At 36.7% G+C, this 24,426-nt stretch overlaps 1 protein-coding gene across 3 annotated transcripts in view; it reads left to right on the top strand.

The window, feature by feature from the left end:
• Positions 1-18,867, top strand: part of LOC140138807 (lysosomal thioesterase PPT2-like) — a 33,525-nt gene extending 14,658 nt beyond the window's left edge. The window contains exons 1-9 of one of the 3 annotated variants that reach the window (XM_072160578.1): positions 601-951; positions 4,513-4,669; positions 5,712-5,807; positions 9,758-9,806; positions 11,493-11,548; positions 13,407-13,490; positions 15,621-15,705; positions 16,824-16,878; positions 17,388-18,867. In XM_072160578.1, coding sequence (XP_072016679.1) covers positions 793-951; positions 4,513-4,669; positions 5,712-5,807; positions 9,758-9,806; positions 11,493-11,548; positions 13,407-13,490; positions 15,621-15,705; positions 16,824-16,878; positions 17,388-17,531 — 885 coding nt within the window. In that variant the 5' untranslated portion in view covers positions 601-792 and the 3' untranslated portion in view covers positions 17,532-18,867. Of the gene's footprint in view, positions 1-600; positions 952-4,512; positions 4,670-5,711; positions 5,808-8,409; positions 8,450-9,757; positions 9,807-11,492; positions 11,549-13,406; positions 13,491-15,620; positions 15,706-16,823; positions 16,879-17,387 lie in introns of those variants that run through there. The other 2 variants (XM_072160579.1, XM_072160577.1) reach the window with 2 other exon arrangements.
• Positions 18,868-24,426: the final 5,559 nt, after the last annotated feature.

The raw sequence follows: 24,426 nt of genomic DNA, 5'->3' as shown, positions 1-24,426 counted from the left end.
GGTGAAACCATCCATACGAAACAAATTTGTATTGCGATGTGGTAATTTCATTTGTATAATAATAATATATTTCGCTCCTATATTTTATAGTTGAGCACTGTATCTAGTGATGGTTTCACTATAATTTTTTACTATATTTATTTATTTATTTATTTATTTATTTATTTATTTGCACTTTAGTTTTTGTTTTTTTCCCTATTTGGGATGTGTATAGGGGCCCGTACATGATGCGTCATGCGTGACTGACAGGGAAAATCCCATAGGAAATCCCGATGTTTTTTTTTTTTTAATTTGTATTTTGTTACACCCTATACTTGCTGTTGTGATTTGATTTTTGGATTTCAATAATATAACTTCTAATTCTATTTTGTTTTACGTACAATAATCAAATACATGACAGTGGTTTTTATTCAAATACATGACAGTGGTTTTTATTCAGATTTGTCTCAATTATAAAAAAGAAGAGCTGAGCACTCATTATTTACCTTCTTTGCCTCTTTAGAATGATAATAACATTGATTTGACCTATTGATTTCTAGAAACAAAGGGGTCAACAAACTTTTTCCTGCTAGCTGCAGATTGTAAACGTGATCAGTTCATGTGATTACCATGTTCAAGAAGATCAGTTTCGGTGATGAATGAAATTAATATTTATAAACTACTTCCCATATCCTGAAACAGGAAAATGACAATTTTGTTCACAATGTGACATTCCGCCAGTACTACTGCATAAAAGAAAAGCCGAGCTGAGAGAGCTTTGAAACTTAAAAGTTTTAAGCTTACATCTTGAAAATGGGGCAAAATTCGGCAGCAATAGCAGCTTTGTCTGTAGTGTTTTTGCTAGTGATTATGAGCAGCGGTTTATCAACTGGTTATAAGCCTGTTGTTATTGTTCACGGGATTTTTGATTCGTCAGTTCAGATGCAGGACTTGAATGATATGATAACAAAGGTAGTAAAATTATACCATTTATTTTGATTTTTTTCAATTCACTGACTGTGTTGTTTTGTGGCAGCTAGCAGCTCAGTTAGTGAGAGCTACACTGCAAAATTCCTGGCGGCAGAGTGACTACATCGCACTGGAACTCTGCAGTCACCACCGCCGTCAAGCCATAATAACTTGCCTTTAAGTATTTATTTTACACATTTGATATTTGAATTCATTCATGCATTAATACTAGGCCTACATCTTATAATATTCCCATTTGTAGCTTCTTTATTTCGTTCAAAGTGTTGCTTTGTTTCATCCCTTCTTTTCATGTTTGTTGGTTTCTTTTTATTTATTTGGGCAAAAAATGGGTGTGTATTTACAAATTTGGGTGTGTAAAACACTCCCTACAGTAGGGTGCATCAAACGCCCCCTAAGTCAACCGATTTTCTTCTAACTTGGTCAAAGTGTGCCACTTGCTAAAATATTAATCTCCACCAAATTTAAATTCAATCGGATGTCGTCTTCTGGGTCCACCGGGAGCTCAAAGTTTGACGGGATTTTTGCAGCAAATATCACAATTGCACATGAGGCAGCTTTTTATCTTCCCATTATTTGCACATAAAAATCATTGCTCCCGCTTGCATTTTGTATCTAATTACACTTAAAGAGGGGAAGTGGTATGTTTTATGGTTTCACATCATATTTTCAGTGATTGACAAGTGTTGTACATAAAACTATTGCTTTAAAAATTAATAGCTGCCATATATACCAACTTGTTATTTTAATACATTTGCGGTTATTTGCACATAAAAATCATGGCTCCCGCATGTATTTTGTATGTAATTACACGTAAAGAGGGGAAGTGGAATGTTTTATGGTTTCACATCATATTTTTAGTGATTGACAAGTGTTGCTTTAGAAATTGATAGCTGCCATATATACCAACATGTCATGTTAATACCGTATAATTGCGGTTATTTGCACATAAAAATTATGGCCCTGCATCTGATTATACTTTAAGAGGGAAAGTGGTATGTTTTATGGTTTCACACCACATTATAGTGATTGACAAATGTTGTTTGTACAATAACTATTGCTTAAGAAATTAATAGCTGCCATATATTAACAAGTTGCAGTTTGTGCTTTCACAGATTTGGCTTCTTTCTTCTGTCTTGTTCCACAACTTGTAAGACGTTTTGATAATCTTCCTCAGATTTGGCTGCTGATAAGAAGTCCGAGCTGAGCTTGAAAACCCTGCCTTGCAGCATCATTTACCACATTGATGGCACAAATATTGACTACCAGGGTCTGGAAAGCTGGGGATTTAGGCAAAGTGTCAACATTGTCTGCAAGAAATCCATGGTCAAGCTGCAGAATGTGCATGGTGATTGGTGAACCATGAGTCCAAACCTGCCAAGTCAGCTAGTGTTGTTGCTTCAGTGAAGCGATTTGGAAACACAGTTTTTTAAAAACCTGTGCCATAACGATTACTTGGTACGATCATTTCCTCATGAATCTGGTTTGGGGTTGACTGCTAGTAGTCTTCAGTGAGATACCACAAATGGTACTTCATGGCTTTGACAGGGGTTGCAGAAATACTAAAATTCACATCTGGTAAATGATGCTGCAGAGCATGGTGTCAAGCTCAGCTTGGACTTCTTATCAGCAGCCCAATCTGAGGAACATTATCAAAATGTCTTTGAAGTTGTGGAACAAGACAGAAAAATGAAGCCAAATCTGCAAAGGGCAAACTGCAACTTTAATGAAACTGGTGACTTGATTTTGTAGGACATGGTTAATTTTAAACACTGGATTTTCATTTAAAACAATGACAATCTACATGTACATGTATCTCATTTATGATGAAGACATGTTTATGTTCTCAAAGAAGCTTTGTTATGAACATCGGTGTGCCTTTGTACTAGACTTGTAAACCTTAAACTGGTAAATTGCATGGAATTAACAGCAAATGTATTAAAATAACATGTTGGTATATATGGCAGCTATGAATTTCTAAAGCAATAGTTATTGTACAACATTTTTGATTGCACAATCACTAAAAATATGATGTGAAACCATAAAACATTCCACTTCCACTCAATAAGTGTAATTAGATACAAAATGCATGCGGAAGCTATGACATTCATGTGCAAATAACCGCAAATGTATAACATGTTGGTATATATGGCAGCTATTAATTTCCAAAGCAATAGTTATTGTACAACACTTGTCAATCACTAAAAATATGATGTGAAACCATAAAACATTCCACTTCCCCTCTTTAAGTGTAATTAGATACAATGATTTTTATGTGCAAATAATGGGAAGATAAAAAGCTGCCTCATGTGTAATTGTGATATTTGCTGCAAAGATCCCGTCAAACTTTGAGCTCCCGGTGGACCCAGAAGACGACATCCGATTGAATTTAAATTTGGTGAAGATTAATATTTTAGCAAGTGGCACACTTTGACCAAGTTAGAAGAAAATCGGTTGACATAGGGGGCGTTTGATGCACCCTACCCTACAGAGTACACGGCTGGCTGCCTAAGCCCATGAATTCTCATGTGTAGGCCTACTCGGCTTATGTGAAGGCTTACATTGTATGGGATTTACCGTAAAGGTGAATGCGCAACCATTCTTTAGAAATCAAATAAATAAGACTGACCGGCTTTTATATACACCAGGCACAAAAAGAAACTCGTCAGTTATATTCATCCTTGCTGTTCAATAACTTGATAATTTTGGATTATTCTGAAATATACATTTTGTTAATTGGGATTTTCCTTTCTCATTTGACGCCCTGTTCGTGAAAAACGAACAAGAATTGACCAAGATATGCTCCTCCAAAGCCTCAAACCCCAAAATCAAAAGTTGCATTTTCAACGATTTTCAATGGGAACGCGTCGTTGTATTACACACAAGCACCAAGGGCCAATCAATAAAGCACACAGTGTAACAGGCACAATTGAATCGTTAAAATTGCAACTTTTTATTTTGGGGTTTGAGAGTTTGAGGCGATATCTTGGTCAATTCTTGCTCAATGTTCACGAACAGGGTGTCAAATGAGAAAGAAAAGTCCAATTAACAAAATGTATATTTCAGAATAATCCAAAATGATCAAGTTATTGAACAGCAAGGATGAATATAACTGACGAGTTTCTTTTTGTGCCTGGTGTATATATTTGAGCTTAATTTAAAGCTGTGTTGCACCATATTGAGGCAGCTGTTTCACAAGAATCTATGCGACATCTTAGCTTAAAAAGCCATATTGTAACATTTGCAGAATACATGTACCTGTTGGGGGGTGGGGGTGAGGGGGGAGACAGGGAGCTGATTTTTAATAACATTATTCTGTAGTGCTGCTTGACCTGTCCTGGTGGTGCCCAAGAAATTTTTGCCAAAATGTCAACATCACCCACTTTTACATCAAGTTTATGTGTGACCTACATGTACATGTATGGCTGCATTACCCATCCCGGGGGTGACAGGAATGTAGAATATGTTGGGAAAATGTATGTCAGAATCGTACATTGATTTGATCAAGTATTTTTGTACCGGTATTGTGTTTTGTCACATTTTCAGGCTCATCCAGGCACGAATGTAACCATACCAGACCTCTTCACTGATGCCGAGAGCCTTATTGTACCATTATGGTCTCAACTACCAAAATTTCGGGATGCCATAGAGAAGGTGATGGCAACATCCGGAGATGGAATCAACCTGATATGCTACTCACAAGGTAAAACAAGAATGGAATCACCCAGGAGGGGGGGTTACTCGGTACAAATAACCGTAAATTCCATGTGAGCAAGCAAAATCAGTCCGAAGTTGGAAATTATATTGATTTTGAGATATAGCCAAACGAAGGAAATACTTCATTTTGTTTCCTACTGTTTTGGAAACTCTTCCACTGCTCACATCTTTTGAACTGATTGTCCAAATTCAATGGGGATTTTTGCAAATGCTGTTTACAATCCTATAGGAAACTGACAATTGAATATGTCCGACTTCAGACTGATTTTGCTTGATCACACCACATGTGATCAAGCAAAATCGGTTGGAGGTTGGAAATTTGATTTCCAGATAGACAAACAAAGGAAAACATTTCATATGTTGTCTATTGTTTTGGAAACGCTTCAATTGTTCATATCTTTGGAACTAAATGTTTGATTTCAAAAATGTACATTTTCAAAGTCTTCATACAGTCGTAAAAATTAAACTAAAATTTAATACATGTATACCCGACTTCAGACTGATTTTGCTTGATCACGCCACATACATTGTATGGATGTGCCGTAAACAAGGCATTTTTTTCCTTATATCAATGACCCCTTTGTCTATATAGCTAGGCCAATTTCGGTATATGGATGGGTCATTTTGTCTTTCTCAATTTTATTGGAAAAGCTCAGTGACAGTCAATTTATATAGCCAAAATGTTTAAAATTTCTTCAAATTTGTGTGTAAAATTTGTAAAAACTATGACAATTTTGTTAAATTTGGCCAAAATGTTTGACTTATTGGTATATCGATGGGTCCAAATTTCTTTAAAATTGGTATATTTATGGGTCCCCATATCCAAACCAAACTTCGAGTAACCCACTCTTTGAGATGGGGAGGGGGCACAACATTTAATGATTTATTTTAACAATTTTATTGGTAGATTTACAAAGAATCTCCTTAGGCATCAACACATCTAAAAACTATATAGTGCTATCGATGTCCTGTTGCAAATATTATATACTAAAAGCAAAATGTTTAATTATTTCTTTTTGTCCAAACAGGAGGCATTTTATGCCGAGCTCTGCTAGCCAACATGACAAATCACAACGTCATTAATTTCATATCACTATCATCCCCTCAATTGGGTCAATTTGGAGGTAAGTCATCTCATTTGAAATGTCATTGCTTAACTCTCTCCACGCGGGTATTGACTGCAGACGACAAGTTTCAATTTTTTTTTTAATTACAAATTTCAGAATTGAACATTTTCATGACCATATTTGGAATCGGCATGAAAAATGCATTAAAATGAGTACAAACAAGCCTGGTATTGGTTCAGTGGCTCTTGATATTTTGAGAAAATAAATAGATCTCAGAACTTGGGACTTTTTATGTTGAAGCCTATGGCTAGCAGCACGCAGAGCATTAAAATTCAAGAAGTTTGTATGTGCGTTTTTAAAAATAATATACAAAATGAACTTAGGATCTTCTTGAGGATTTATACAAAAAAATGTAACAGGTCAAAGTTTACCATTTATAAGGGGCACAGCTGAGTGTATCAGATCCTAGTAGCGCATAATTGTCCCATGTTCGGCCCCCATAAATAAGTGAAAAATTGCCTCAAATGCAGCTCCAACTCCCCAAATACAATTAAATATTTCAACCTCCCAATTGACAATTTCAAATTTATAACACAATGTTGATCCCACCATGTTTATTGTTGTAAACACAAGCAATGCTAATCTGAAATACGGAACAAAGAGTTTCAGAGCAATGACCCTTGACCTATGATCTACCGTATTCATTTCAATAAGCGCCCATGCCCCAATAAGCGCCAACCCAGGGTATTTTCAATTTGCTAAAGGCGGGTACCATCAATGTTGAAGTGACGGATAGACGCCGATACAGTGAAATAGCTGGAGGACTAGATTTCTACATCAGAAAAGCTACTAGAACATTCTCAGGACCCATTTATAACATACATAAATTTGTCTCTAATAAACGCCCCTAACAAAAAAAAAAAAAGGTAAACCAGGTAAAAAATAAGCGCCACCAAAATAACTTTGTTAAGCGCCTGGGCGCTTATTAGAATGAATACGGTACATGTACTTCATCATCGTATACTTTGTTCAGATGATACTTGGAGAAAATTATTTGGCTTTTGTTACTGTGTGACTGCCCTCGTCAATAAGGTCCCAACATACGCTCGTGTAAATTCATGTAAGCATGTGCCAGTCCGGTATTACGCAACGCGCAACTATCATAGCTGCTGCACCCCAAGTGCATGCACGCAATTCTATATCAATCCATGATGTTATGATCGAGTCTGATTTCTTTCACCAATTATAAGGCAAACAAAGTATAGTGAAGGTCACTATATCTCAAGTTCGTAATTGTATTGAACTTTACATTATGATATGGTAGCTGATAAAAGTTAACTGAATAAATGTAAAGCGCTTTGACATATGTGAGAAAAAAATAAATATTTAATATTCAATTTTGGCCTTCAAACTTTTTTGTAGCCATCCCATCATGCATTTTGACATGTTGAGATATGTCTGCTGTTGTTGTAGCAGGCTATTGCAGTTGAAATCCATCCACCCTCTATTGAAGACATGACCTTAATCTTCCACACAGGGAGTGGGGATTTCAAATGGGGTTACCTGAATGGGTGATTCCATCAGAGATCTACACCCCTTGGGTGTGAGTTTAAGGTAATGTCTTCCCTATGGGTGTATGGAGTTGGAAATGCTATTCCAGTTAAAACCCATACACCACAGAAGGCATGACCTTAATCTCCCACACAGGGGGTGTTGAAATTTCAAATGGAGTCACCCATTCATTTCATAACCCTATTTGAAATTCACACTCCCATTTGTGGAATATTAAAGGGAATCTGTACCATAAACTAATCAATGGCTATATAGTTGCAGCAATAATAAAAACGACAAACAGTAAAAGTCCCAAGCTTACGTCCAAATAAAGGAGAAATTCTTAATTCCTTACGACGATTAGCGCTGAGTTTGCGATCCATGGTGGCTGCCATATTGATACCCGATGTATGTTTATTACGCTGTAACGGCACCCCGATTTTGAAACCAGCGAAATCCGTGCCACGGGCCTCGTCCCTCATGAACTTTGGTGACACGAAGAGAATACTACCAAAGTTCAGATTCAACATTCGCTCAAAAGAAAACGCGACAATTTCTACCCATAAAACTACAGAAGAACATAAAAAAATGTATTTTAAGTAATATTTATGATCAACAATGTCTTTTGAGAACGAAAAGTAAAAACAGCACTAAAAACCAAAATTCGCTGTACATGTAGGGGTCGCGAATGCCATACAGCAACACACGCTCGCCGTGGGTCTGTGTGAAAGGTTACACTACCGTTTGTGGCAGAAAGGATTCACAAGCAGCTATCATGGCGGCTCCCTTGAATCGCAGAAACGAAGGATTAAAAGTGCTTTTTCTTTGTTAGAATATTCAGAAATTCATATAGAGCATCTGGTATGTTTAATTTAGGGGTATATAACTATATTAGCCATTGATTAGTTTATGGTACAGATTTCCTTTAAGGTCATGTCTTCCATAGGGGGTGTAGATTTCAGATGGAATGTATAGTCCAATGCAAACCTTTATGAATGCACATGATTTGTTTTGTAATAATTTCAGCTTATGAACTTTTTCATACCGATATTGAATATTTTTAGTTGCAATGTCAATGCTAAGTATAATACCACAAATTTTTTTATAGCCCCCAGTAAAGTACCTGTTCCAATATGCAACGTGTATAAGTAAGTTATAAGCCTACTATTTTTCTTGTAGGTGTAGGAAAAGCAAAGATGCAAAATTTTGTTTTTTATACTATTTATATTTTTGTTCAGGATTTCATTTTTCAAATTATTTATGTTGTACACAAAGTAGACAGATATGAAGGCATAATGAAATATTCTAGTTGCCCGAGATGGCAGACAAAACCTTGATCTTCCATACATGAAGTGTAGATTTCCATCCTATTTGAAAGTCACACTCCCTGTGGAATATAAAGATCATGTCTGCATATGGATTTCACCTGGAATAGTCATATTCTGGTTTACCCTCTGCGCACCTTGTAAGTTATTACAGTTAGGTTTAAGGTTATACATTACAAGATTCCTATTGGGGCTGCCTGCACAGGTAAACCATCTGATTGGTACACACAGAATACCTACATAGTACCACTGCTGCTTATGCACAGGACCCACCAGCAGGGGTACTGCACTGATTTATACACTGGTACTCCTCTTCTACTGCACAGTACCAGCCAAGCACCTTGGTGACATTGTACCTGTGCAGGTGGCCCTAATAGGAATCTTGTAGTGTAGTTAGGGTAGTGCACAGGGTACTCAAAAATTATTCCAACATGAAAATTAGTGCTGTTAGTGGTTAGATAGATAGATAGACTCATCCTCATTTAGCAGAATTCATTTCATCTCATAAATTTGCTACAAAACTTAGGTGTAGTTTATGCATGCATGCATATGATTTGAAAATGTATATTTTGTTGTTGATTTCTCAAATAAAAAATAAAAATGCAGTAAAATTTTGTTGCTCTGCAAACTGAAATGCATGCAACGTATATTACTGTTTGTGCAGTCAGTGATTTCAAAGTATTGAGGCAGTTGTTTTACAGAGCGCATAGCGCTTTCAGTGAACAGTCACGATTTGAGCTCTGCGCACAAACAAATATATTAACATTGACATATGTGCTGATATTGGTGACTGCACTTTACAAATGACAAAAAACATCTGTACATAGTTTCATGCCTAACATGCTACTCCAGACTTTGACTTTGAGAGCCATACACCTCTATGGAAGACATGAACTTAACCTTCCACACAGGGGGTGTGACTTTCAAATGGGGTTACCTGAATGGGTAACTCCATTTTGAAATCTGAAGGTCATGTCTTCAGGAAGGAGTGTGGATTTCAACCATGACTGGAATAGCCTTAAAATCCAGTTTTTGTTTTCAGCAACTTTCATCACCATTCTTTTTCATTTTACATCTGTAGGCATGATAGAATTGAGTAGCAATTATTTTGCATTTTTGTTATATTTGCAGATACAAGCTATGTTCCATTTTTGCCTCAATTAAAAGAAGATGTATACAAGTAAGTGGGTTTTTGTTTTATTTTCATTATTCATTATATCTTTACTATTTTCAGTTAATATGTTTTTATTTTTCATTCATTGTGATCATTGTAAAAATCTTTTTTTTGGGGGTTGGGGGGGTGGGTGGGGAGGTCCAAATAGAATTTTCAGTTTTGTATCAGGGTCAATTGACGCATGTTGTTTTCTCTGCAATTGTTATTGTCAAAGACATTTTGCAATGTACATTAATTGTAACATGTTATATCTAACGTATGTATTACCATACTGACCGACATACAGTCACTCTTTTTATGGAACTGCTATCTATATTCCAGCTCCAGTGTCACCTCATTAATTTGCCTGAACGTTTGGATGCATTGAAAGCCTAATCCTACCCAGGAAAATATCGAGGGGTCAGTGAAACAAAGATGTAACTCTTTGCGAAAATGAGATTTTGATATCAAAATTTTCAGAAACATCACTTTCCAATAAACACATAGAAGTAACTCCTTTTAGCAACCCATTGAAATCAATGGCCAGTGAAACATACATGTAGACTTAACTACATAAGTCATTGTGGATCGTTATCTTTAAACTCATTTTTCTCAGAATGGCCAAAATGGAGTTAGGTCTTTGTGTCACTGACCCCTCAATATGCATAAGGTGTCACAGGAGTTGGAACAGATAATAGAATAGATACCAGACTCATCGCCAGTGGAGGTCACTTCGAATTAACCCGTTAAGTCACATGGTTTAGGAATACCGACAACATTCCTAAACTATTTGACTTGGGGATGATTTGTAGTGACCTAAGCTTAGAATAAATTATACTTAGCTATTATGTATAAGAGATATATAAATTATTCCTAGCTATTATGTAAGAAGAGATATACATGTACATTGTACATATAGCAGCCGACTAGTGCGGTAGTTTTACTGTGACTTTCTACAGCAGTCAAGTTAGCTCAATCGATAAGGCGTTCGACTGTGGTGCGAGAGGTTGCGGGTTCGAACCCTGGCGGTGCCTAGTACGCTCACGTGGAAAAATTGAGTTAGCTTGAAATTCCCCTGGACAAGGAACTCACTGCTAATTTGTCTAGTTGTAACCCGTCACGAAACTCGGGGAGATGATCCTGGTTGCGATGGATATTTGTGGAATGTATAGGGTGTGCGCTCTTGAAGCAGCAAAGTCCCTGATTTGTTGTTTAATGGTTTGTGGAATGATGTGGGGCCGTAGTGGTCAGCGACAACCTGTAAAGTGTGCTGAGGCTTGTGGATCAAAGTCTAGGCGTTGTGCCTGTGCGTAGCGCACTATAAATCACTGCGCTTTTTTTTTTTAAATGTAAAATTGGCAGTTTCGCAAGTATTTAATTTTGCGAATCACTGTCCCTTTGCGAAATTAAGTGGTTTTACAGTATCATACCGGTACATGCCCTATTACGCATGCAAAGTAAGTCATAACAGTATTTGGTATAGAGTTGCAGCTTTTTTGCAGTATTTGCCGTTTACTGTTTTTGAAGTATTTTATTTGCTTTGAAATTCACAGCATGAAAGTGTGGAAAGTTTGAAATGAAAAAATCAAGGTACTGATTCATTAATTTATACATATGTATATCATGTACATGACTGTGATGAAACCGTGGATGTTTTTTTTTTTTCCATCTTTTTTGAGTTAATAACTATATCTTTCTTTGTCTGATTTGCAGAGTTTGTTATACCCAAACTGGTCAAGACCACATTTCAGTGTGCAACTATTGGAATGGTTTGTAGCTTATATAAACATGTAGAGCAGGTTTAACCCCAAGAGAACTACCTACCGATTGGCCAAAAAGAAGTTTTCATTATCAATTGGCCCAATCAGCAACATTGTTAGAATAATTTCACCACACAAAAAATTAGGGTTAATTATTTGCAAAGCTCCATTGATTGATGATTAAAGTGAAGATACGATGTAATTGACCAATCAGAGGCAATGTTAGATCGGCAGGTAGTTCTCCTGGGGTTAAACTGGTATTCTTAACCTCATGAATAAACACGATGTGTTTAAGCCAATCGCAGATAATAAATTTTGAATACACAAACGCAAATCCAGGTTATTGAAACAGTATAATAACTGGGTCTTGTGACAGAGCTAAAAGTATGCATTACAATAACTGCGTTCCGTGACGTGTTATGCATTCGAACAATTTACTAAAATGACTACCTTGACAAATGCATGTGAGAAATTGCAATCATTGTTATGCTGCTATGAGTCAAAGTTAGGACAATTGTGGCCTAAAACTAGGCCAATAAAGACCCTGTACAAACTATGGAATTTTATTCTTTCGACAAAGTTGGAACAAAGATTAAAAAGCATTTTTTCCTAATGTGTATGCGCACATGAACTTCGATGTACGTGGTGCAAAGCTTACTTGCCACCAGTTGGCAAGTTTTTTATGGCGCTTCCTATTTCTTCTTATCGTGTGGTTCGGCAGTGCCTAAAAAACGGAGGGATAAAGACGCACAGCACTTAAAAGGGCATTTCGTGATCCTCAGCATCATCCCCCCACTTTTCTCAAAAAAAGTTGAGACTTTTTTTATACCACTGGAAACCTCGGGCTACATAATGCTTACGTATAAAAAAAATTCTTGCAGATTAATTCGTTTTGCAAAAATATCGTGAAATTTGAAGTATGTTCTGGTATGACACCAGAACGAAATTACAACACATTGTCTGTAGAGCAGTGTAATACACATAATCATGTATAACTCGCAAATGCAAAATCAGAATGAACTGAAATTTTGGGAATAAGCTTTTTTCATTATAAGCTTTATAATTTATATCTACTGAAAAAATGTCATAAAAAGAGGATACCAGGATTACGAAATACTCCTTTAACTGCCTTGGGTTACAACAATCAAACTACTTATACCTAATTGTGAAAAGCTCTAAAACAGTTTGGGCTGGTAACTTTTGAGTTGGGAATTATTTTAAGGTAAAAGTTATCAGTCCATCTGCTGATAACTTTCTAAAACATAATTCTGTCAATATTAAAAATCTTAAATTCTCAAGAATATTAGACAAGCAGGGGTGCACAGCTGGGCCATCAAGCCCAGGAGGAAAAATTGTCAAATTGTCCTGGCCCATTACTAAAATGACTTTACGTGGACCAATGCGTGGGAGAAATTACAATTGTAAAATTTGTAATGCTCCTATGGGTAGGACAATTGTGGCCTAAAACTAGGCCAGTAAGAAGCACATTAGAACTTGTGGTCAATTTTGTCCCGATATTTCGAGCCAGGTATATGCCGCTGGTGACAAGATCTGTCTCCAGGTTTTTTAGCCAGGGGGTGCAGGTGGTACAATACACCCCAAAGAAAACTCCACCAACAGGACCAGCTCTATGTTATGGTCATATGTTAAAATGTCCCTGGGTTAAGATTGCATTCAACTATATGTGCATTTTCTTGAATGAGAATGTTTAAAAGATCCGAAAAGTCTCGTTGGTTTTTGTTTTTAGATAAAAGTCCTTCATTTTAGAAACTCTCAAATAAATCAACTTTGAATTCAGAAAAGTAACCAATGGAGTAAGTTTTTAACTTTTTGTGACCCTTGCAAAAATTTGTTTTTGTTTTTACAGATCCTCATCATAAAAAAGAGTACTTAGCTGAAAATGTATTTCTTCCAGTTTTAAATAATGAAACATTTAATAGCCAAAGCAAAGGTAAGCAGTAACCATGGACTCAAGAGATTGCAGACAAAAAGTCCAAACATTCAAAGTCTCAGCATCACCCATCAATGTGGGCAGACTGTTCCGTGAAATGCGACTGGTGAAACTGCTACGCATATACCGTGTATTCTTACGGTGTTTCACGTAAACGCAAAGACACGCAACACTCTATCACGTATACGTGAAGGCACACAATGCTGGTGTGATTGTTAAAGACAAATGATTGAATGATCAGCTCTCATGAATATGCGAGAATTCACAGCATACAATGCACAGGGACTTTGACTGTTGGAAAATAGTCTGTATTAGTCTGTGGCTGTAACACATTGTATGACATCTTATTTTTATGGTTTGAAAGCTGATGATTTATGATATACAGGCTGTATCAAAATGTTTGGTAACCACCAATTTCCAGTGATACGGACATGACTACCACATCAAAATTCAACATAGGGTAGGCATAATTTGTTGATTAAAGGCCCATTTAGTGATTTGCTCATCCGGACATTGTAAAAATCATCAAAATTCAGATATAAACAGTCATATGACAATGAGTATTGGTCATTTCAAGATGACCCTATGTTGCACTTGAAAAAAGTACATGTACCGTATTGGTCCGAGTATAGTCACCACCCGTTTTTTAGGTGAGAATTTTTCACAATTGGGGGTGGGATTATACTCAATTTCAAAACAAAAAATTGAAAAATGGGGGTGGGACTATACTCGAGCGTGGGACTATACTTGGACCTAATACGGTATACTTTTCAACAACCATCAAAACTGATTGGTACCATTTCATTTTGATACAGCCTGTACAAAATGGTCAAAAGAAATCATTTAAGAATTCAACAAACAATGGCAACAATTAGACTTGCAACTGTTTTTTGACAATGTAAAAATGCATTTTTTTTTTCAATTCACTCACTATGGCTTTGTTGCATTTCACTAGAGATAGAAGGAAACTTGAGAAATAGAAATATGAAACCAATTCACACATAAGAGTTAGTTCCTGTTTTGTTCATTCGGCTATTCCAGTTGAAATTCACACTACCCGTGTGGAAAACTTGGGAAATATCTTCCACAGGGGGAGTATGTTTTTCAAATGTAGTTGGTCAGGGTTAATCATTTTGAAACCCATACTCCCCCTGTATTATGGCTACCTATATCTTCCGCAACTGGAGTGAGTATTTCAAATGGAAGTTTACCCAATTTTCTATTCTATTCAAAACTCATACTCCCTCTGTGGAAGACTTTAGCTAAATCTTCCACAGGGGTAGTGTGGATTTTAAATGGAATAGCCCATTATCTCTGATCAATATTGAAGTAAACATGAGAAGTATGATTTTTGTAATGAATATCAAATCATAAAAGTGATTAGTTTCTGTGTTGGTTCATTACCTCTGTCAATAAGGAACTAGTTGGAATTTAGCTGGAAATTGTATTCAATAGTAGTGTAAGGCCCCAAAAAAATAATGGTTTGTCTCAAAGCTCATGAGTGGTTTGAAAACAAATGAGAAATGCGATTTTTTTTTTTATTCCTGATTTTTTTCATGGTATTTGGAGGAAAAAAAAAATCAGATTTTCGCTGAATTTTTCCGGAAAAACTAAAAAAAAATTGTTTTTTGAAATAAAAAAAAATTCTGCATTACTTTTTTCCAAATCTCACGAATTTACAAATGCTTGGTATGAGCTTTGAGACAAACCTTTTTTTTACCTAATAGTATATGTCATCTCTGGAGTGAGTCCAAGTTTCATAATGTAAACATTAAAGGGAAATGTACACTTTTCATTTGTTTTTCAAGGCTGAAAAAAAAAATGTATTTCATATCCATGATAGCCAATTTCCCTAGTATTTCTTAACTCTCACCAAGCGGGTCTCGACTGCAGACGACAAGTTCCAATTTGTTTCTAAAATTTCAAAATTGTACATTTTCATGACCATATTTAGAATCAGAATGAAAATTTTATTAAAATGAGTACAAACAAGCCTAGTATGATGTTACAACTATGGCCAACAAAATTTTTGTTCTGTTTTGTGTCGTGATCAAAACTGCAACTACCTTTAAGTGACATCTTGGCATATAGTGTTTAATTTTGTTTTACTTTGTTTTGTTTTACTTTCAGTATGGAAAGACAATTTCCTGAAAATAAAGAAGCTGATCCTGATAGGTGGACCAGATGACGGGGTAATAACTCCATGGCAATCAAGGTAAATGTGGTAATTGGTTTTGATCAAGCCAAGATTGACATTGGAAGGTTGCTAAAAAGGGGACTTTTGTGAAATTTTCACAATCACTGAGACACGCTCACCGCCGCTCATATAGAACAGCAGATACATGTTAGGCTATGATACTACCTACCATATGTGACCATCCACCACAACTGAGCCCGGATGTTGCCAGTGCCACTATTGAGATATGCTCCATTGAACTTAACAATAAACAATAGGAAACAAAGGATTCATTGACTGTTTTATTGATTTTTCACTTCTTAAATGTCAAGTACTATAGACATGATATACATCATTTTAAAGCTAATTTCAAGCAGAATATTTTGGTTGAATATCTCAAAAATGATGATTGGCGACTTCAGGGCTCAGTTGTGCTGGATGGTCACATATGTAGTTTGTTTGAATTTGTTAACTTTTCAAATTATTTGGTTTATTCATTACTTTTGCCATCATTCCAATTTGTTGCAAACATATGGTGTACCCTATCATACCGTACCGTGGCCGCTCCTAACCGGGGGCTGCAGAAAATGTCAATTTTGCCGCCCCCTTCAGTGTATCATACCGTAACGTGGCCGCTCCTAACCGGGGGCTGCAGAAAATATCAATTTTGCCGCCTCTTCATCAACAATCCGAAAAGGTTGACTAAATTTTTTTCCGATGGTTTGAAGAGCAAAAAAAAAAAAGATTATAGGCGCTAGCGACCAAAAGCAAAAAAATTGTATGTATAGTTCCATTGGTTTCACAATTTTTTCAACCTTGTTCATAATTTTTCGCCCTTTTATCTTTAATAATTCTTTTCGCCGCTCCTTTTTCTTTTACGCCTACTTTTACCCTGGGGCTTGCACCCCATTAGCCCCCCCACCTGCAAAATATGTGCATGCATATAACTGTAGCTAAGAATATTCTCCACTTGTCCATACCAATAGTACTGCTTTTATTTATTTAATTTGTGCTCAACTTTATGACCACTCAAGTAAATGGAGACTTTTTATTTCTTGACATGTTTAATTTCACAGTGTCCTGCAATTTTACCAACATTTAACAAACTTGGTAAAATATTTACATTTCTTTCTATTTCTCTTATTTTCTGATTACAGTCATTTTGGTTTCTACAATGACAATGAAGATGTTATTGAGATGCACAAACAGGAGGTATGTATTGAAACTATGGGCCGTAAAAGAATTACAGTACCAGTTATTGTCAACCCTGTATATCCTAACCAAAGACCGATATGTCATAATTGGAGCCTGATTGGCTGCATCTTTTAGCACAGTTATCCAAAATTCCACAGAAGATGCAAAAACAAAAACATTAAAGTTGCCTGATTTTGCAGCAGAAAATATTGACAAAGCTGGACAAGTAACTGTATTGCTGGGCCAATAGCTTTACAATCTCACTGGTGGGGGGGGGGGGGGAGAAAACAGAAAACTAAGTTTCAAGATGTTCAAAAGGTGAATTTATAGTCAGGTTACTAAATTTTCGTTGATGTTTAAGTTTATAATGCTAGCTTCTTGATTTTCTTTCGTAAGGGTTTAATTTGCTAACAACCTTTGTTCCAACTGCATTTTGGGAACCGCTGCTTTACACCCTTTTATAAACATTGACATAATTTTTTGATGCAAGAATATATTATTATGTGTCCATTTTCTTTTTATTACAGGTATTTCTTAGGGACTCATTTGGTCTGCAGACACTGTACAACCGAGGTGCAATAAAGATGTACAACATCAGTGGGGTGGAACACACAAAATGGCACGGCAACCAGACTGTATTTGACTGTTGTATAGAGCCATATCTTACATGACAGGGCTCAAACTTTGAGTTATATTAATAACACATTGAATTTCAAATGGAATGAGCACATTAGGCAGCTCCATTTGAATTTCATACACCCTGAATCTGAATCTTCCCCTGAGGAAGAGTGAGTTTCAAATGGAGCTGCTAATGTGATAATTCCATTTGAAATTCATACTCCCCCTGTGGCAGATATTTCCGATTTTATATGGAATAGCAATGCCTGAATAGATCTTTGTATGTTTATAGAACATCACCATCAATGACGGAGTGATTACCAAATAGGGTGCAACTCTAGCTACTAGTCTCATTACAAGACTGCCCTACCCAAACCCTAACCCTAAACTCCGTAAACAAAGACCGGACTCAGTCTACCAAGTTGTACCCAGTTTGGTAATTGTACCCCAATGACCAAGTATAGTTAACGGTATAGTGCCATGTGTGCTTTAAAATAACATATTTTGAGAAGGGGGGGGGGTGATAATTATCATAAACTATGTTATCACAAACATTAGGTTTCAGTGCCTGAACAGAATTGATTGTGTCTCGCCTCCACTTATAGTGAGGGATCACCATTTAACTGCAAATTTCCTCGGGCAATACTCACTTCCTGCGAACTAAATACCACGCATTTTTATGTAACTCGTTGACCCATATGTGTCATATACTGCCTCTAGCTACAATGACAACCTGGTGATCTGGTCAATTTTGATCAATTCTCTTCAGGTAGTGAAACGTAATGAATGGTTCTGAGCGAAAGCTCTTTGGCATGGAGACGGTTATGTGGCATGTCCAGTGTCACGTTAGCCTGACTGATTGTTGGATCAGTGTATCGTCACTGAAGAAACCTTTAAGTGATAGCTATTCAGGCTTTTTTGGGCTATTCCAGTTGAAATCCATACAACCCCCTATAGGTAGTGTAGATATCAAATGGAGTCATCCATTCAGGTAACCCCGTTTGAAATTCACACTGTGTGTGCTCCCTGTGTGGGAGATTAAGGTCATGTCTTCCATTGGGGTGTATGGATTTTAACTGGAATAGCACATCGTGTATTTGAAAACATACTACATTTTTCAGAAATCAGAAAAAAATGTTTCATCCTATTCATAGTTTTCTAGGCTATGTACAATGTATTCTAAATTGGAATACATGGGAATCTATTCCAAGTTTATTCTGAAATAAGTTAAGTGTCTTGGACGATTGTGGAGTCTCCCAATCAGTCCAAAACACCATCATTCCAAACCCCGGTCAGTCCGAAAAACCATTAGAGGGTAAGAGTTGGTTTTCGGATTGACAGGGGTTCGGATTGATGATGTTTCGAACTGACGGGGTGTCCCCACCCAGTGGCAGCCTTGAAGGGGGGGCATTTCCCCCCTCAATATTTTTCTTGCCCCCCCCCTCCCCACTTTTGAGGCAAAACCCCAAAATCACATAAATTTTCACTTTTTGCGGCATTTTTAGCAAAATTTGCCAATTTTGCCCCCCTGAAATTCACTTTCCCCCCATGCCCCCGAAAAAAATATTCCTGGCGCCGCCACTGTCCCCACCATTGTAGTTTTGTCATGCTAAATAGGATAAAATGATTTTTTTTTTCATAGAACTGTAAACATTTGAAAACATGTTAGGTTATTATATTAGCGCTTTTATTTCATAAAAGACAATTTTTTTAATAAAACAACTAAGCAAGTGTCCAAGTTAATTGAAGGTGTATGATGTACATGTAAACACAACACACAATGTAATTCATTGCAAGATAATGACTCAAAATTTATGCATCAAAATATTGAAACTGGCATAGTAAAGAGACACCCAGTTTTAGCAAATTTGGATGACTCATTTGTCTTAATAGGCCAATGTGTATGCCATGGTGATCCTTTGAATGAAAAAGATGCAAATTAAAAAATTGCACCTAAATCCATTGATAATGTTGCTAGGTCGCCTGGTCATCACTGGTCACCACTGGTCATCCTTGACCATTTTAGTCATGTAGAGAATGTAACGGTATAGACCACTTAACATGTGACGTCATTGCCCTGTAGTATATGCAAGCAAATTATAGCAATTTCCATTGTTCTTTGTCCTGCAGTGTGCGTACACATCGTAGTTTGCTCAGGGCACATGCATTTTAAATCGCCATAGTACAAGAAAGCCATTGAACAGGGTAGCGATTCGTTCAAGCATATCGATAGACCAGGCCATCGCCTTTGTTGATAAACAATGATGTCAAGTGGTCTATACTAACTTTAGTGCAGCTTTTGAATCTGCATCTTTTTCATTCAATGAGTTGCCATAGCTTTGAGTTACTTTCTCATGATAAAGGGAGGGGGGTGGTAATTTTTGTGATGTGTTAATGTGTAGGTATGTTAGGCCAAAAAAAAAAAGGTTTGTCTCAAAGCTTGCGCGTGCGTTTGTAAAATCCCATGATTTTACAAAAACAAATGCGGAAATTTTTTTTATTTCCAAAAATTTTTTTTTTTTTAGTTTTTCCAGAAAAAATCAGACTTTTTTCTCAAAATACCATGAAAAAAAGTCGGGAATAAAAAAATTAAAAAAATCGCATTTCGCATTTGTTTTTAAATTTCTCGTGAGCTTTGAGACAAACCTTTTTTTTTGGCCTTATAGATGTCATTACCTTTTGCCCTTGAACATGGATGAAGCAAACCATTCAATATATAAAGTCTACACCTACAAGGCTTTATCCATTTTCAAGGGCCAAAAGTAAATATGAGGTGTGTCCTGCATGTACTTTTGGCCCTTGAACATGGATGAAGCAACCTCTTCAATATAAAGTCTACACCTCCATGTTCAAGGGCCAAAAGTACATACAAGGTTTTCCCCGCCCAGTGACGATGTACAAAAACATTTTTTCTCTTGTAATCTTTTATTACTAACCTCTGTATATATTTGGCCTAAAGAAATTTATATAAGATTTTATGTACATGTTAAGTCATTTGGACAAATTTTCTTTTACTTATCATTTGAAGAATGCCACTGATGGCATAAGGTTTTAATGTTAGGCCCTTGAAAGTTGAATGTGAGTTTCCAGTCACCCCCCCCCCTTGTTTAGATGCCTCTTCAGAAAATCTTTTTGCAGAAATAATTATTCACCATTTTGCAGTTTTGGAAACTTGGGATATTTTAGATTTTTTTCTACTTTTGGTAGTCTCTAGTGTAAACAAAAAACTCCTTCAAACAGTATAGAGTCAAAACTGTAAAAGTGGAAATTTTTGCAGAACATTAATTTTCTCGTTTGACACAGCTACTGCGAAAATAAAAGCATGCCAATATGTTTATTTTATGGATAGGTCTACTCTTTGTACAAAACCTCAAAATTGTAAATTTAAAAACAAGCAAATTAGTCACAAAGCACGAAAAATTAGGTGTGTGAAAATTAAATCAATTGTAATATTGACTTATCATATTCTTGCCTTTGTGTTTTTTGGTTGCCATAAAAAATCCAATATGTGGTAATTTATGTTAAAAAATAATGAGATTTGCAATGGTCATTCACCAAAATGTAATTTGTCATTGGGCAGTAATAACCTTCTACATACTTGTGTCCCTTGAACATGTTTAAAATATAACTGCAAAGAAGTTATAATGATGTATATTCATACGTAGCGGTAAACGTAAATAGGAAGCAATTTAAGACTTCTACGCTACTCAAATTTCACTCACCGGGTCAACCAGCGTCATCAGCGGATGTTATTGCTCTGAAGATTTGTTGTTGCTAGTGATGTTGTTGGAACACCTCCGATGACGTCACAGATCCATATCAGAAATAAAAGACCTAGACTGACCCCCCGGAACCGGGGCGCCACCACATCTTCAAGTTTGACGTCATCTACATCCAGCGCTCCGGTGAGTAAAATTTTAGTAGCGTAGAAGTCTTAAAATGCTTCCTATTTGCAAAGAGGTTACATATGAAGTGTTGCTTTGTGCTGGGGCCAATGATACAGGAGGTTTTTCCTGCCCAACAACGGGGAGGAATTGCATGAATCAACTTTCAAGGGCCTCATGTGAATATTTCACTATCTTTGTGTATTGATTGTATATAGAAACATATCATTATTTGACTCTTTTTAATCATTTTGTAATGATTGTATATAACAGGGGTAGCCAAAACCTTTTTATCAGAGAGCCAAATGGCGAATGGGCGATTACAGTTGAAATCCATACACCCACCAATGGAAGACATGACCTTAACCCCCACACAGGAGTTGTAGATTTCGAAGGGAGTCATTTAGTTAACCTCATTTGAAATTCACACTCATTGAAAGATTAAGGTCATGTCTTCCATAGGGGGTGTATGGATTTCAACCGGAATAGCCAAATGTCTTGGAAGGCATTGTAACGGGATCCGATACCCCTGGATACGTTATAATAAATCACGCCCTCTTTGGGTCCTTTGAGTCTCCATCATGGCAGAATAGCAACTAAACCACGTCGTCTTTGCCTCCTGATTTATTGTAGTTTTATGAAGCGTTACATCACGCAACATGGTGTCAGAGTGGTCTTCTGACATTGTGGAGGACTCCGCCCGTACTGAAAGCAGTCCAGTCGCCGTGGGCGTCGTTAAGACTGTGAAAATGCAAGATTTCATCTAGTCATCGGGGCGTAAAATATAAGCTTTCTGAACGAACTTCGTCAGTTTTCGTGAGAAGCCGATGAGCCGATTGGCCGAAAGTTGAGGTGACGAGCTGTCGTACCTAATTGCCTACGGCTGTGTTTTAGAGAATTGATGGAAGTGCGTATCGGCGAATGCATGAATGTGAATCTGGTCCAAATTTTAAGAATGTCTACTGTATAATCGTCCTTGAGTGTGGACACCAGCTTGGAAGAACTGACGTTTGTAAATCGTCGTGTATCATAGACTGTTTGCTGAGCTAAATGTAAGCAAGATTGCAAGCATAATAAATTAAATAAAGCAAGTGACAGTGGGCTGTACAGACTTGAACTTCTGTTGATGATGAGTCAATCTTCAACCGCCTTGAGTTGAACTGTAACCTGTATGTAAATAGTTATCCAAGACCTTTAAAACCGTGAGGAAGCTATACTATTGTGGTTAAATTTTGCAATCCAAGACCCTTAAAACCGTGAGGATGCAAATGGACTTAGTTGGTCATCAAGATGCTCCAAGAGATGAGATGCACCTGGACTCGAAGAAATATCAACAGAAGCCCAGCAACACAGTGGATGTTGTTTAGCGGTGAAAGGATCTGCTTTTAATGGGACTTGACTTGCTGGTCATTGCTGCCTTCTTCAAGCATGGAAAATACATCATTACATGGACAGATTACATTTATATTGTGAACATTTCAAAAATCAAAATTGAAGATCAAAAGTTTGTTGCTAAAAAAAATGACAGATAGAGCAACTTTAAGTTTAAAATAACATGTGTGACATAATCTAATAACAAATCATTTCTATGATTGAACTTCATCGACACTTTTAATGGACAATTTGAACAATGAGACTTCAGCAACGATGAGCAAACTTTCTGGGAATTACACAGCATATACCAAACTTTGTCGCCAATCATCTGTTTAAAAAAAGAGACAATAATCTCTTCAAGTACGAACTGGTACCATCAGAACAGAGCTTTTGGCATATTGTTTATTTGTCAAAATCATTGTTTTCATTGAAGGAAAATATCCAAAAATCGTAATCCTTGTTCTGGAGATACCGTACTTGTGTTACTTATAATGACTTTAACAAAAATCGCAGGTATTAATGAGCAGTTTGATTAAAATCACAACCACATGGACAGTCAAATTGACAATATGGACACTTGAACAGATTTAGTGGAAAAAATTCTTTGAGCATAGAATTTTTTTTATCATTTTTTCTAAAGGAAAGGAGATGTAACGGGATCCGATACCCCTGGGTACGTTATAATAAATCACGCCCTCTTTGGGTCCTTTGAGTCTCCATCATGGCAGAATAGCAACTAAACCACGTAGTCTTTGCCTCCTGATTTATTGTAGTTTTATGAAGCGTTACATCGCGCAACAGGCATTATGGATAAATTGGCTCCAGAATCAAGGATTTGGAGTACTGTAAAAGTAAATTTTCATGGTACATTAATTTTCGTGTACTAAAAACACACGAATATGGTCTTTTGATGTACAGGTCTATGTAAGAAAACTCAAAATTGCAAAATTAAAAACAAGCAATTTGGTTTCAAATTGGCACGGCAAAGCGCGAAAAATTACATGCACAAAAATTACCACTTTTACAGTATATTACATATGTAGGTATCATTGGAGATGCGGCCATCTTTGCGCACATCTCATAGGGTTGTTAATCTGGGGGCTCATATAACAAGGTACTTAATGAAAAAAAAAATGTGGGAGTGGAGGGTGTCAAAAATGTTGGTAGTTGCAAAGGGTGCCCATCCAAGAAACATAAAGAGGCAGGGACTCTTGTCACGGATATGACATGATTCCTATTTTGAGAAAGAAAAATTGACCAATACTGTCCAACCTCTCTTATCCGGCCATGATGGGACCAAGCATTGTCCGGATAAGTGAAAAGTCCGGATAAGTGAATTGCATGTAATTCTGCATTGACTGTCCCAAGTACTGATGAAATGGTGACAACAATAGATTATTTTAACATGGTGTAATAACACTAAAAGATGGCTTTAGAGTGCTTTTTGCAACATAGATGTCATTCTATAAAGCATTCAGAGCATGGAATTACCTGTGGTAAATCATCAAAAACGTGTTTTCCTGTGAAGTTTTCACATCCGGATAACAGAGAGATTCATATAAAAGAGGTCCGTATAAGAGAGGTTGGACTGTAGGTGATTCCGGTAGGTCTACTGGGGTTTTGTAATAAATAGCCGTCAGAAATTTTTATTGGGAGAGGCTTCATATTTTGCATTGAAAGTTGTCAAGGG

Source organism: Amphiura filiformis, chromosome 18, assembly GCF_039555335.1.
Source record: "Amphiura filiformis chromosome 18, Afil_fr2py, whole genome shotgun sequence".
Classification (NCBI taxonomy): Eukaryota; Metazoa; Echinodermata; class Ophiuroidea; order Amphilepidida; family Amphiuridae; genus Amphiura; species Amphiura filiformis.
Note: the sequence above shows the minus strand (reverse complement) of the source record. Positions and strands in the feature narration are given on the sequence as shown.